General features: G+C 33.8%; 1 protein-coding gene across 17 annotated transcripts in view; it reads left to right on the top strand.

Annotated features, from left to right (window-relative positions):
* LOC143240672 (tRNA-uridine aminocarboxypropyltransferase 1) overlaps positions 1-14,350 on the top strand; it is a 30,304-nt gene extending 15,954 nt beyond the window's left edge. For 10 of the 17 annotated variants that reach the window (XM_076483488.1, XM_076483487.1, XM_076483484.1 and 7 more), the window contains 2 exons: positions 5,019-5,065; positions 9,888-11,008. In XM_076483488.1, the coding sequence (XP_076339603.1) occupies positions 5,019-5,065; positions 9,888-10,198 (358 nt within the window). In that variant the 3' untranslated portion in view covers positions 10,199-11,008. Of the gene's footprint in view, positions 1-5,018; positions 5,066-9,887; positions 11,009-11,839; positions 12,117-13,494 lie in introns of those variants that run through there. The other 7 variants (XM_076483492.1, XM_076483489.1, XM_076483490.1 and 4 more) reach the window with 3 other exon arrangements.
* The last annotated feature ends 2,080 nt before the right edge of the window (positions 14,351-16,430 follow it).

The raw sequence follows: 16,430 nt of genomic DNA, 5'->3' as shown, positions 1-16,430 counted from the left end.
ATGTTTTGTATGAATAACAAGGAAATGAATATTATGAGGCATATTTACTTGAAAAATGTGGTTTACTACATTACATGCTTAGATATTTTCACAAGTGTATATTTTAATAAGTTTTGGAATGAAACATTGCAGTTGTGAATATAATCTATTAATCCTGTTAACTGACTTGAATCCCCATCACACCAAACATGCTACCTCTTTCAGCCATGGAGGCATTATGATGTTACATTCAACACCATTATTTATTGGTAAAAGAGTATCCCAAGTAGTTGGCATTGGGTGGTGATGACTAGCTGCCTTCCCTCTAGTCTTACACTGCTAAACTAGGTACAGCTAGTACAGATAGCCCTTGTGTAGCTTTATGCAAAATTCAAAACAAAACAAACTCTTCCTCCTCTATGAATTAACTTGTGATTGTTATAATTTGGAATTTTAATAATTTATGCAATACTGTTACAGACATGACACATTTCATTTCTTAATATCTGTTATAGATGAATGGCACAAAATATTTGAGAATTAGTGGTAGATTTATGGACTTGCAATGTCAAATTCTAGGGTTTGAATCCTAATGCTAAAAAATAGTTCATTGTGTATCTTTACTTAAAACAACAGTATGAATGGCAGACAGTTTATGAAATTAAAGTCTGATTTTCTTGTATCAATAGATTTAATTTTCCTTGATAGTTAGAAAGGAAGAAGACGTCTTGTTTTTCACTCTAAGGCTTCTTCTGTCAGTGTTAAGAATGTTCAAGGTTAGGAGGCACCAAGTTTTCTTATAAATCCTTGTTCCTGTTTTGTGCGAGGTAGGCAGTATACAGATTCATGAACTTAGTCCTTTGGTCATTTCTTTATAAGTTTCTTTTGTGTGACATTATGGGTATCTGGAACACTATGTAGAATGAACTGAATAGTTTATAAGTAAAATGCTTTGTGTATCTATTTAAAGGATCCTGGATCTTTGGAATCCAATGTTTTTGTTTTGTTGGGCATGATTAGGGGTCACCACTTTTTGATAACATATTACCCTAGGATTTTTCTGAAACCATATTGCAACTGCATTATTCAGTTTAGGAAATGGACCTAGCATGGACTGGAAATTAGGGCACTCAACTTGCAATTTGTGAGCCACATATTCAAATCTTGTAAGGGAACATGTTCGTCATTTCAGTTGTGCTAATGTTATAATGTGATGGTCATTCACACTTCTCAGGTAGTGATGACTAGTTGTCTTCCCTCCAGTTTATCACATCTAAATTAAAGATTACTCATGCAGGTAGCTTTTGAGGAGCTTTGTGTGATATTTTACCAACAAAGCGATTGTTTCGAAGCAGCTTTGTAGACGAATGTTACTTACGGTAAATGTTTGAAAGTCGTCTTGTGTTCCTTGTATCCAAGTTTGATATGCAAGTTCTCATCACGCAGTTTACTGTATCGAAATATTGTTTCTAAGTTGTTAGTAAAAGCTTTAGAAATTGTAGTTTAATTATAGGTACAAGGCTTGCATTTAGTCCATTTAACATAATAACAGTTGATCATCAACAAATAGTCATCTATTAATAACATAAAATGAAAAAAAATTGATTATAACTCCATCTTTTCTTCTCCTCTTTGTATTGAAAGTAGAACTAAACAACTGTTTTGACAATTACCGAACCATTTGTTTCAGTTTGTACTTTAAAGTGTCTTTCTTTTACTTAGCTTGTAAAGAAATCCTATTGTATATATCTATATCTATCTAGAGAATATTAATACTGATAGAGTTAAATAAATTAGTACCTTATTTTTATTTTTCATTTTTTTTCTTTGCTTTGGAGAGCAGTCACCTTTTCACAACTGTCTGCAGGCAGTAAGGGGTGATAAAGATTTGGGTTATTGTGGGCATGAGCACCCTCATCTTGCTCTTCTAATTTCTTTTTATATATCTGTTATTTTAATTTTATTTCTATTGCTCTTCCTTTATTTCATTTCTTTATATGAGACTAGTGAATGGAGATTAAGACTGATAGACGACGTATCCCCACCGTCTCTTCCAAATTCTAGGATACATTTTATATCCCATATTGTAGCTTGTACCCTGGGATTCTTTCAATTAGTGCAACATTATTTATTTCTGTTTCTGCTTGTTTTTGGTTATAACAAACTAATAATCTCTATCTATATACACACAAGCAATTAGACTTTTAAAGAAATAATCACCTTTGAAAACTCTGGTTGTAACTTATTTAATTGGACATTGTGAGAAAATGTCCCTTTTCAAGCCAGAAAGAAGCTTGTCGGTTAAAAGTTATTGCAGGAACGTTTCTAAATGAAACAATACGCAAAACAGAATGTAACATTACATCAAACTATGAGAATTAAACAGTGTAATAAAAACAATATACTATAGCTGCTAATTAAAAAACAGTATTAAAAACTATTAGAAATGCAGAACAACTTTATCTGTTAAAGAAGGAAATAACTTAAACATTTTTAGATAATAAAAATAGGTTATTTAAAAGAATTATAAAAACCTGAACTGTTCATTAATACACAAAGGACTTAACCCTTAAATTATTTCTATTTTTAATTATGGTTTTTGATAAGTGTTGGAGTGGACATAACACAGGGAAAGCACTTTAAAGTGCTCAGGAGAATGACTACTTTGTTGAAGTGCCAATCTACTGGTTCATCTTGACCTTTAATCAAAATGCTATGTAAGTGTTCTCGTGTATATTCAGTGAGCATTCGGCTGGTTTCTCCCACCTAGGTTGGGACGTAGTTGTTATAAATAACACAGTAAAATAAACGTTTATATGTACAGGTCAAATGGCTATTCACAGAATGTGAAAATGTCACTTATGTTGAATATATTCTTTGAAAAGACATAAACAATTTGCAGATACAAGAGTTATGTCAAGAGCTTTTACCATAAATATTTGTTATTTTTGCCCAAAAAAGGACTATTGGAGCCAAAATTTGGAAGGCAGTTGCCCTCCTTGACCCCCTGCCTCCTACACCTATGGCCATCATTAGTATTGTTAGTTGTTCCTGTTACCTTATTACATAGTTAGCCATCATCAGTATTTTTAGTTCCTGTTACCTTATTACATAGTTAGCCATCATCAGTATTTTTAGTTCCTGTTACCTTATTACATAGTTAGCCATCATTAGTATTGTTAGTTGTTCCTGTTACCTTATTACATAGTTAGCCATCATCAGTATTGTTAGTTGTTCCTGTTACCTTATTACACAGTTAGCCATCATCAGTATTGTTAGTTGTTCCTGTTACTGATGATGGCTAACTATGTAATAAGGTATTGTTAGTTGTTCCTGTTATCTTATTACATAGTTAGCCATTATCAGTATTGGTAGTTGTTCCTGTTACCTTATTACATAATTAGCCATCATCAGTATTAGTAGTTATTCCTGTTACCTTTCAAGATATTGTAGCCATCATCAAGTATTGTTAGTGGTTCCTGTTACCTTATTGCATAGTTAGCCATCATCAGGTATTGTTTGTGGTTCCTGTTACCTTATTACATAGTTAGCCATCATCAATATTGTTAGTTGTTCCTGTTACCTTATTACATAGTTAGCCATCATCAGTATTGTTAGTTGTTCCTGTTATCTTATTACATAGTTAGCCATCATCAACATTGTTAGTTGTTCCTTTTACCTTATTACATAATTAGCCATCATCAGTATTATTAGTTATTCCTGTTACCTTTCAAGATATTGTAGCCATCATCAAGTATTGTTAGTTGTTATTCTTACCTTTTTGCATAGTTAGCCATCATCAGTATTGTTATATGTTTCAATCACCTTGTAACAGATTTTAAATACTATTTTAACGCTGTTGGTATAAAAAGTAGTTTTGAAAAAAAAACAAGTCTCATCGTCTATGTTAGTAATTGTAAGCATCTCTAACTTACGTCCATGAGTACGATGAACTTGTACCTTTTATATTTAAAAAAAAGCAAAAAGACTTTTGTATTTGACCAGAAAAGAAACTGTTTTCATGCTGTAATAATATCCAAGACAGTATTGGATTTCCGTTTGAATGTACTTTTAAAACATGTTCTATACAACGCTCTATCTATTGTATCATCCTGTCTTTTTGGAAGTCTTCATTTGCTCCATCTTGGAACAGAAACAGTATATTCTATCGGAACATGTGTTCTTATGGAAACAGATATGCCATTGTACGTAAGGTTGTTTACATGCAGTCGAGGATAGTGTTTCTGTATTTTCAATTTTTGGTAAAGGACAGATCAGCCATCAAAGTGACTTTGGCTTATTCTGTGTGTCTAATGTTTTTGGTTTACTATCAGGCGTATTGTTATCGTATAAAATAGTTTTGTTTCTTTTGCAATGCGCACAGTGAATAGTCTGAAACGTCTTTGCCTTGCTATTGTGTAGCGATTCTGTGACACGTTTTTCATAGAATCCGAAGAGAGGCTGAAGGCTTGTCTTAGGTGTTAGCATTTCTGGACTCTGAATACGATAGTTCATGGTTCGTGTTCCGTTGGTGTTCCACACCCTGGGTTAGTAAGAGTGTTTTGAGAGTAGACGTCAAATGCTACTATTTGTTAAGAGTAACACGAGCATTGGCGGCGACAGATGTTAACCAGCTACTTTCCTTCTAATCAGTTCAGTTCAGGACAGATAGCCCTTGTGCATCTTTACCCTTATATCCGAAAAAAAGACACAATTTTTGTCAGGAATAAATCGGGACATTTAAGAACATTCCGTGGATTTGTGGCGTCACTCTTTAGCTTTTACGAACACTTGAACATCCATCTAAATATTTGTTTTCATAAAGTAATGTAAAGATGATTTTAAAATAAAGGTTTTATTGTGATGATTGACACACTTTTGTATTGGAAGGCTTTACGTATTTTCAGTATTGGGAGTTCGTTTTATATGCGTGTAATTATATAGTTTTATTTTTGTTAGAATCTGAGGAAGTAACGTTGATTTGTTTTCTTTTTGGTTTTCAATTAATGTAAATAGTAATGATATATATTTTTCACCAGCACGTGGAAACAAACCAAACGTCTTTATGGAGATGAACGTATACGAGGTAAGATTCTCAGTAACTTGTTGATGTACACTTGCCATGAGTCATTGTTAACTGTATTCCATTGTTTGTAACTATTATCTAATTTCCATTGCCCATTGTTATTAGCTTATTTCTATTAATTGTTATTAGCTACTTACATTACACATTGTTATCAGCTTATTTCCATTGTTCCTTGCTCTTGGTTATTTACATTACGTATTGTTATCAGCTTATTTCCATTGTTCATTGCTATTGGTTATTTACATTACGTATTGTTATCAGCTTATTCCTATTGCTCGTTGATAACATGTGATGTTATTAAATAAACACTCGGGTTCGAGAAATCGATTTGGCATAAAGATGGAAACCCTAAAACCTTGAGCCCCCTCAAAGGTAAACCCTTCTTTTTCGGGAACAGACTGGTAACAGTTGTTTCTATTTGTCACTGTTAAAGAATTATGTAATTTCTATCATTCGCCCTTAACAATTAGCTGACTTCCATTACTCACTGACGTATCGAACTCGTAAGAGGAAGCATTACTTTTTTTGTTGTTGCCATTAATATTTTTATAGCGCAAGTAGCCCTCTTGTGGCTTTGAGCAACTTTAAAACCAAACCAATATTTTTATTGCCGAAGTTACATATAGTTAATAAACATGTCACATACGATACTATATGTTTGTAAAGAAAACAAACAAAGAGAGATAAAAATAGTCATTATCAACGCATGTCATGTGTAGACAACCCACGCTACATTCTGTAGGTTGCATTTTCTGGTTACTTCAAAAAGAAATAATAATAATCTATTTTATGGTCATTCTGAATGACAATGCAATTGATCAAGACACAAAAAATCTATTGAGACAATTTGAATCCTGGCCCAAAATAGATAGGTGGTTAAAGCACTCGACTCGTAATCCGAGGGTCGCGGATTCGAATTCCCGTCACACCAAGCATGCTCGCCCTTTCAGCGGTGGGAGCATTATAATGTGACTGTTAATCCCACTATTCGTTGGTAAAAGAGTAGCCCAAGAGTTGGCGGTGGGTGGTGATGACTAGCTGCCTTCCCTCTAATCTTACACTGCAGGGTTTGGGACAGCTAGCGCAGATAGCTCTTGTGTGGCTTTGCACGTAACTCAAAACAAACTAAACTATTTGAATCCCTCGAGAGAAAAAAATTGGTGTAGATTTGGATTACTAAATTTTCAACCATGTTTCTTGTGGCTTGACTAGAATTTTCAAATTGGAGGGAAATCGGTTGAATTATCAAGTAACTTTAAAGAATTACAAGAAAATAAAAAAAAATTATATTTTTAATTAGATATAGGTGTGGCTGATGTAAAAAGAGATTATTTTACTTTGTGTAAATCCACCCTTCACTCTACGACCCTTGTGTCACAGTGCAGGAAGATAGACAGAGTGTGATGTCAGAATATCTTTCTCGTTTCTTTTTTTCTTTTTTTTCACCATTTATGCCTACATCCAAATAAAAATATTGATTTTATTTTTATTATTTACGTTTGTATACTTTTTAGGTGGCGCAGCGTTAGCTATTCGTTGTTATAGAATTAGATAATGTATTGCTGTGAAGTACGCCAGCCTCAAATTCTCCACTTGTTAGGCCTTCTACGTAGTTTAAGTATTGTAGGAAACGATTGTAGGTAAAGTTCTCTGGATAAGGCGCATACTTGCATACTGAACTTTTCATACGTATAATGAATGAAAAATAAGGAAATCTCAAATAAAAAATTGCAAATGGTGAACTGAAAATAAAGGAATTTCTGTCTGAATAATACTATTGTTTATTCTCTCCCCAATTTTAATTTTGTACAAACAGATCTTGTGAAAATCTAAGGAGCTATATATTTCCCGAATGAGTAAGTATTTTTATTGTTCTAACACCCTCTGGTAGTTCAACAGAACTTTTTTACTCATAACGAACATCTCTTGATAAATGTTTCCTTGTCCCAGGATAATATACACACTTACATAATAAACTTTCATATAAATCACGTAACCGACATCGAGAGAAACTTCTGTCCGTTGGTTTATTGCTTCTAATTTATCAAATCTTTAGTTCGTGAGAATTGGTTATGGCCAACATTATGTAATGTTACTGACTATTGTATATGGAAAAATTAAGGAAAATCTATTTTACGTTAGGTTCGGTAATAAAGTTTAGGTACACTGTTAATCAAGTTTGAGTGCTTTAGGAAAACCACAGACGAAGAATATCAACTGTTCATGAGCACTCAACTTATCAAGTTTCTTTGGACGTGCGTCATGTAATTTATCTAGCTCGCGTGTTTGCTTTATATCATTAATGTTAGCCCTTGTTAGGCTTAACTGTAAACACATTGTGTATATTTAATGCTTAATCAAAGTTTCACGTTCTTATTCCACTGTTTATGTACTTTTATTGCTGTAACTATATAACAATGAAACATGTTTTGTTGTTGCGCTTTCTTTGTTTGAGAGGTCGTTTTTATTGCTTTTCCGTCGTTAACGACGATTGGTTTTATTCGTCAAGTACAATTAATTGTTCATCCCTTGGTCTCATTGCCTGTTGAAGCAGTATCGAATTGGAAAAAACAAAGGATGATGGGAGTAAAATATAATTCTCTAGCATACACAGCCCTCTTTGACGAAGCCAATAAAACAGCTTAGGCCTAACTATTTTCTGTCTTTTTCTCGAAGTACGTGACTCTACCTGCTCGTGCTCATCATGCAGATTACGTAACGTGCTTTATCGTTCATTAGCAAACTTTACGTATAAGAGGACTTACTACGCCCCTCCCTATCTACTATTTTGCCATTCTCTTTGTGTTAATGAAGTACAGTATATTTTTAATAGGTGAGGATGACACGTGGGACGATTAAATGCATTCTTTTTTTTCAACTTATCTTTAAATAAAAGTAGTTGTTTATGAGGGGTGAGCTGTTGTATTCTATTCTGTTTTAAAAAAGAAAACCGTGAACAATTATGGGTTTCATGTATACCTACGTTTATGAAGCATAACGAATATTTTAATCCTGCAAGGTTTTTATATGGTATAAGTTAAACGAAGAGTTTTGTATATATATATATGCATTTTTCCTTCCATTTCAATGTTTAGTAATTATTGAATATTAGTAATAACCGACGTTTCGGTATATCGTGTCTGTAATATTTCAGTAACAAGTCAAATGTCATGGAGTTTCAAATCTGCTGTATTTGTTAAATACGAAGTTTCAGTTTCATCTCTGTTGTGTTTCAGTGATAAGTACGACGTTTCGGTATATCGTACCTCTTGTATTTCAGTAATAAATACAACTTTTAGGGTTTTCGTGTGTTTTATATCGGTATATCGTATCTGTTGTATTTTATTGTTGAACATGACGTTTCGTTATTTCGTAGCTGTAACAAGTATAACCATTTTCAAGTTACATCGTATTATTTGTGTGTGTTTTCCAGTTCTTAAATCCCTTGTGATGAGTTTTCTGTATTTCCATCTTTGTGTCTACGTTTCCTTGGTTAAATAAATGAAAACAATAGTTGCAAATAACTAGTGCTTGCTTTAGAAATAAAAGTGTTTTATTACGCGCCGTATATTTCCCTGGTGTGTTGCAAGGGTAAGCGTGCTGGAGAGGAATGTTATTTAGAATTATTTGAATCGAATCAAGTTACGGTATCACCTGAGAAGTCGAAGACTGTGGCTTCTACCGGTAGTCTTAAGTTAAAATAATTTCAAAACATTATAAAATTATACAGTTTGTAAAATAATTATTATTACATACTACAGTTTATTCGACATCGGTGTAGGACGCCTGAAGTATCTTCTTCCAAGTAATTTATTTCACGTGATTTGATTCCGTAACTCACTGATCGCTGTTAATTGAGAGTCAAGTTCGCCGTCAGTATGGTCTTTCAGTGTTTCTTACGTCACCGATTATCATATTTTTTGGGCCTTAGGGTTAGATATTGTCTCAAAATTACAGTTCTTTCCTCATATTAGACAATCAGAATACGAAGGTAAAGTAAAGCGTCGATACCTAACATGTAACCGGCACGCAAAGATGTGATTTTTGCATCTCTCAGCAGCTCACGTCGAATCACTCTAAGCCTGACTTGATCAGTCTAAATGAACCGGGATGATCACACCACCGAACTGTGTTGGTAATGTATTGATACTGAGCTAATTAAAATACGAAATGAAAGCCCATTTCTCATTTTGTTCCGATTGCTTTACCATCGCGTGAGGCACACCTGTTGTAAGGCACGGAATAATTTAGATTAGTGCCTTCCCTTTGTAACCCGACATCTTGTTTTATTCCTTCAGCGTGTGCCCCACGAACAAGTTGTCAAAATGTTTATCGACTGTGTATTCGGCAACACGTCTTAGATGGTGAGAAGAAAGAAAATGACACGTGAATTTGCCAACGTCAGTTTTCAGGGTACTGTTCTGACAGTTAATTCGACGTCGAAACGCATGGAGAAATGCTATTAAATGTGAGACAGCGGTGCGGGCGCCATTTTGAACGCCATTTTTGTGTGTATATTTTAGGGCTCTTAAGTTACGCGAAACAGTGTTTTATTGTAACTTAATAATTGGATGAATACATAAATGATTGAACTGCTCACAGACATCTGAACTAAATCATATGTTACACGAGTTTCTTGACTCGTAATTTAAATTGTAAACTCTGTAGTAAGCGTTTGTTTGTAATCTAAACAGTTCGCTACCTTTGAATTAGGCCTACAAAGCATTCGGTTCAACTGAAACTGTTAAGCAAAGACATCTTGTATTTTTATCCTTGTCAATAATATTTACAATATAGTACAGAATAATATCTTTGATTTTAGGTGAGAAAGAGAAAATACAGAATACTGAATATCTGCTTTTGTTATCATCCCTTCCCTCTCACCATGACGAAGCTGGGAGATATTGTTATCTGCTTTTGTTATTATCCCTTCCTTCTCACCATGGCGAAGCTGGGAGATATTGTTATCTGCTTTTGTTATCATCCCTTCCTTCTCACCATTGCGAAGCGTGGAGATACTGTTATCTACTTTTGTTATCATCCCTTCCCTCTCACCATGGCAAAGCTGGGAGATACTGTTTTTACACCTTTTATGTGTCTGTGTATATGTCAGTAAATATTGGGTATACGTGAATAGCATCAGTCAGAAAGTTTTCATCTGATTTTGAGTGAAATGTACTTCAAAGGTTGAGTGTCCCTAAAGGAATAACTAATTACTTTTGATATTTGGTAGGAAGAAATTATTTGTACTGAAGGTTTGAAGTTTTATTAGAGGGAATAGTCGTAAGGAAGGTTTGAAGTTTGGTAAGAGGAAACTTGTTTCGATAGAAGTTTGGATTTTAATTAAAGGGAATTTATTGTGATGAAAGATTAATGTTTGCCCTGAAGGAATATGGTTGTGATGGAAACATGAAGTTTAGACAGAGAGGATTAGTTTTGATGATAGATATTCTTCAGGGGTAATTGGATGTTATAGCAAGTTTTAAGGTGTTTTTATAAGGGGAGAGTGTTTATTTCACAGTCTTCAGCTTACTGTTTAATGTTTAATATGAAAACTAAGTTAAACAAAGGCTGCAGTTTGGTGGTTTGTAATTTGTCTTATGGATTGTTGGATATATTGTTAAGTAATGTTTAAGGAAAGTGGTGTGTTTCAATCCATATGTATCAAGAGTACATAAGAGTAACAAAAAATTCAATTTAACAATTTTCTCTTTAGTGGAAGTAGTTTGATTTCATTTTCACTTAAAAGAAAGGAGAATCATATTCAAATTGTTCCAAAATAATTAGTTCTATCGAAATAAACTTGTATCACCACAGCCAGATTAATGTATAAATTGTTTGTAGTGACCGTTCCTGAAAAAAATATTAATGAATTGGTTTGTCATATAAAGGTAGAAAAATATCAATTTTAATAAATTAGATTCCAAATGTTTCTCACCACTATATCTTTGTCGTCTTTCCTAAGACTCTGATTTATTTTAAAAAATATATATTAATTCTTTAAATCACATTTTGGTATAAGTTTAGTCAAGAGTGTAATTTCCAACTCAGTAGCTATTTTCATTTTTATAAACTAACTAGGCCTTTCTTTTATCTGATGAAACTCAGTTCTAATAGAAGCTTCAACATGGTTGATGTTACTTTAATTAAATACCTTCAGTGATTCAGATTGTTGTTAGTGGTCCTCTGCTGGGATAGCAGTAAGTCTACTGATTTACAACCTTAAAATCAGGTGTTTGATTCCCCTCACAGGACACAGCAGATAGCCCAGTGTGGCTTTGCCATAAGTAAACACAAAGTGTTAAAGTTAGTTAGTTTTGCATTAAACCTAATTCATAGGCCTTTTTGTTTTGAATCATCTTTATGTATATAAGCCAAAACCTATGTGTGAAGTGTAGATTCCAAAGTTTCATCAATAACCTACTATGTGTCAAACAAAAAAAAAAATCACCATTTGTCAAAGAAGTACAAAAGGTTTAACTTTTCAAGGAAATATGCTGTTGTAGCAGTGTAAAAGCATTATTTTGTTTATGAGACATGGCTAAAAGTTGCAACTGAATAGAGATAGCTTCATGGAAGATCAGTTAGGGGTTAAATATTTGGTGTTTTAACCTGCAGTGTTATAATACCTGCTGTGATTTACTGCTTGGAACCAGTTGTTGTGGGTGTTATTCACCTGTAGAATAATGTTTAAGATTTTAAAATTAACATTATTGTAGATATCAGTTTCTTGTTAAGATTGAACCTTCTAGTTTGTTTGCTTTTTCTGTTCAGGTAGACATGGGTTGATGGTTGGGGTGCTTGACTTGCAGCCTACTGGTTATGAATTTGAATTTCCACCACTGAACATACTCGACCTTTCAGCTTTTGAGGCTTTGTAATGTGGCAGTCAATCCTACTATTCACTAATTGAAAAAGTATTAGTCCAAGCATTGTCAGTGGATGGTATTGACTAGCTACTTTTCCTCTAGTCTGTCAATACTATATTAGGGATGGCTGGCACAGATAACCCTGGAATAGCTTTGTGCAAAATTCATAACAAACTCTTTAGGTAAGGGAATATTAACTTCTTTTATCTGTCAAACATTAAAAATAAAATGTGGATCAAAGTTTAAAAAATTGGCAATCTAACCATGTTGACTCTATTTTAATACTTATATATATATACATCTTACATGTAGAGCTTGTTAGAAATCTGAGGCCTAAATTAAAATTGCATCTTTATTATTGCTAATTTGCATCCTCATGTCTTAGTATGCCACTTCAGAACTTCAAGAAGCTGCAGATTGGTGTTTAGTCTCCTTGTTGCAGTAACATCATATGATAATATCTTTCAGCTTCCAAAATTACAATACATGCCAGTATGTATTCTCTGATTGGATAGAGCAACTGCCTGCTACACCCTTTTCAGGTTGTTAAGCATATGAAGGTGTATTGATGAAACATTCGTTACTAAACTAATTTAAATACTTATAGCACAAAATCTTTTTTGTGGAGTTTGTTGTTGTTTAATTTGTTTTTTGTACAAAGGATTGGCCACAATTTATTCTAATACTTTGTGTTTAATGATAGCGTGCGTATCACCACACTATTGGATTATGGCTCAGTGGTTATGTTTAGTGTGTGGTTTTGTTCATGATCAGTTCTCATCTGATGGACAATGCAGTGTCATATGGTTACCTTATGGCTGGAGGCATCTGTCACAGCCCTTTCCAATTAAAAACTTTCATTGGCAACATTGTTGGTGTAAACAATACAACAATATTTTGAAGAAAGGGGTTTCTGGCTGGTCTTCTGTGAAAGTATAGAGGACCTTTCACATCATAACCACACTGTAACACAGTCCAGAGAAACATTTTTATCTACAAAGTGAAAGTTATTAGTTTGAAAGCGAATTCAGATCTCCATCTCACCAGATATGCTGGCTCTCTTAGCCATGGAGGCATTATAAAGTGATGGTCAATCACACTATTTGCTGGTAAAAGAGTAGCCCAAGAGTTTGTGATGGGTTGTGAAGACTAGCTGCCTTCCCTCTAGTCTTTCACTGCTTAATTAGGGATGACTAGCACAGATAGCTCTTGTATTGCTTTGCACAAAATTCAAACCAAAACCCAACTTATTACAAAAGAGAACCCTTCAACCCAAAAGTTACTGTTATATATTATTATATCAAAAGAAAAAAAATGGCAGATGTCATGACAAAAAATATTATTGAAGAATTTTAACAACTCATGAGACCACAGGTTTGTTGAGTCTCCCTAAAAGTACACAAGTTCTGCATTCCATAGCATAATTAGTGTATATTCTCTTACACAGTAGGTAGTATGGTTGCTTCAATGCAAAGCACCCATAACCAAAAAGTGTGTGAAGAAATGTGTAAACAAACTGTTCTGGTTATGTAAAGTTGAATCTCTGGTTCTTTGTTTCAGCTCTGCCTTGTGTCTTTCTGTCATCACACACATCTCTGTTTTGGAGGTATCAACGAGGAAAACCCCGGGAATATTTGGCCACCATAGAAGCCATCTATTACTTCTTTGTGGAACTGGATGGTCTGTTGAAACCAGGAGAGCCATACCTTCACCAGTTTGACAACCTTCTCTTCTTTTTCAAGTTCATGTACCATAAAATCAGAACTCTTTACGAACCTCGGAAATTGAAAGCCTATCAAACGGAAGAAGGCCAATAGAACATTAATAACGTAGATTGCCTGAATAAGAATCATCCCTTTTTTAAATAATATTCTGATTTACTTTTTTTGCCGAATTTTTTGTTTACGATCTCACCAGTGATCTATGTTTATGATGTTAGATGTATTTTGTCCTGGAAAGAATTTGTTAGGACTGTTTTGGTCCTGGTATCGTCAGGTGGTTAGGGCATTCGATTTATAGTCCCACTGTTTGTTGGTAAAACAGTAACCCAAGAGTTAGCGGTGGGTGGTGATGTCTAGCTGCCTTCCCTCTAGTCTTTCACTGCTGAATTGGAGAGGGCTGGTGCAGATAACCCTCGTGTGTTTTTTTACGCGAAATTCAAAACAAGCAAGCAAACAAACTTTTATATTTTAAAACTTGAACGAAATAGAATTTTTCTTTCTGAACTGATTATATATATTTTAAAGGACTTAAGTTATTTGCTTCAATGTGTATTGAATTGAGATGTGTTAATTTTAATGATAAATCAGAGTTGTACGCCATGTTTGAAACGTGATGGTAGTCTTATGACGAGAAGATAATATTCTCGTAAGAGTTGCCCTTCATAATATTAAATAAATTTGTCTAACTGTTGGGAACCAGTGGTGTGTTTATTATTTGTTTATACACTAACAACAGTATTTAGAGTAACCAGGATATTAACTTTAATTGTTACATCGTTTCGATCCAGAGAACTGTTTTTTTTGTTAACCTGAAGATGACCTAAAAAGGTCGAAACGTTGTTCTCAACAAAAGGTTTGATACCCATACCATACGTATTGAGATGCGCACAAATATAGTATCATCACGTAAGAAGTTATCAGGTACTTTGCATCGAAACGTCGTAATTACAAAGACCACCGGTGACAAAAATCGACCCTCTAGACGTCGCCCCAAATTTTAAAGTATTATGTCCCAGTTGACGCTGATTGGTAGAAATAGTTACTTGGATCATGTTTTCAGATTTGAAATCTATGAAGGTATAGTAAAAGTTACAGCTATATATAAATTCAATGGTAAGCATCGTCTGCAAACATCTTTCTTTCTTTGTCTTTATTCCTGGCAAGACATGCAACAGATTTCACTTATGACTATATATTCTTTCAATCAAAATAAGTTTTTTATATTAAATTATTGGACTACAGTCACGTGGTTCTGGCGTTGCCAACCGTTTTTTGGATCCGATGTGTTTTTTTCCCTCCCTTAAATTTGGGTCAGTTTTGTTTTGTTTTTTTAACTTTGGATCTTGAAATAAGAACTTACCTTCTGTAAAAGTTGCATTTTTTTTCTAGAGTTAATGATTCGGTTCTGTCGGTTCCTTACTCAACATCAGCTATATGTTAACTCTTAAAACTTTTTTTTTTCAATCAGTAAACGAAATACAAGATTTCTTCGCCTTTCGAAATTTCGTTTGATTTTTAATTTCTAATGCTTTCAGTTAGTGTCTGTGTGTACAAACCATTAGCCTTGAAGTTTGAATTTGGTCCAAAAGGCTTTTAAAATATTTTAAAGTTTCCTGTTCGTTTAGCACCCAAACTTTAAGACATCAGTAAAGTCGACTATTAATTTAATTATTAAATTTTGTTATCAAAGTCCCAAAAGGGGTGGTTTTTGTTGGTCCACGTGTGTCATATACATCAGCGACATTTCCAAAGTCCTACATCACGTTCACATCATTTAATATTCATTGTTTAGACCAAAGCAAAACACCTGAAGGTGACCCAGAATTTAATAATAAATGATAAAAACACATTAAAACTTTCCAGATGTTAAAATACTGGTGGTTTTAAATAAATAACAATATCAATGTATGATACACAAAATTAACATTTTTTTTATTCATTTTGACGTCGATTTTTTGTATTATTACGGGGTAAATAGGATGATTTGGTGAATAGTACACTGGAATTGCAATCTGGGCGTTACGGGTTCATATTCTGTCACTAAGCATGCTCGCTTTTTCACCAGTGGGATGTTATATCACGATCAGTCACACTACTTTTTAGTAAAAGAGTTGGCGGTGGGTGGTGTCAACTAGCTGCTTTTTCTCTATTCTACCACTTCAAAATTAAGGATGACTACCTATAGCTTTGCGCGAAATTCAAGAACAAAACGTGTTTACTTTAAAAAAATATTATGTTCGTGGAAATTATGGTAAAATTAAAATTTTAAAATAATGTATTCAAGTCCATTTTTTGTGTTATTAAGAAAACTGTTTTGTAAATATTCAAATTACATTGTAAATGGTTTTGAAAAAAAAAGACTTGTGTATGAAAAGCGAGACCATAAACCTGTAGCGTTAATTTAAAAATTTTGTTTATGGCAAAGTTACTGAGGTTATCTCATTTCGAACTACTGATTACTCACGCTAAGGGATTGACTGTTATTATTATAACGTACTGATAGCTCGGATTTCTGGGAATATTTTATTGTCTTTCACGGTTTCGAATTTAACTCGCCACCTCCGAAACCTAGAACTTTACCACAGAGTAAACTCGTTTTATTTGTCAAGCAGAATGAATTTATCCAAAATTAACAATATACATATGTATTTAAAAGAATACGAGAACAAATGACAACCATAACATTTGGGCGTGCCTGGCATGGCTAGATGAATTAAGGCGTTCGACTCGTAATCTGAGGGTCGCGGGTTCGAATCCCGGTCGCACCAAACTTTC

This window comes from Tachypleus tridentatus, chromosome 13 (assembly GCF_004210375.1).
Source record: "Tachypleus tridentatus isolate NWPU-2018 chromosome 13, ASM421037v1, whole genome shotgun sequence".
NCBI classification, from domain to species: domain Eukaryota; kingdom Metazoa; phylum Arthropoda; class Merostomata; order Xiphosura; family Limulidae; genus Tachypleus; species Tachypleus tridentatus.
Note: the sequence above shows the minus strand (reverse complement) of the source record. Positions and strands in the feature narration are given on the sequence as shown.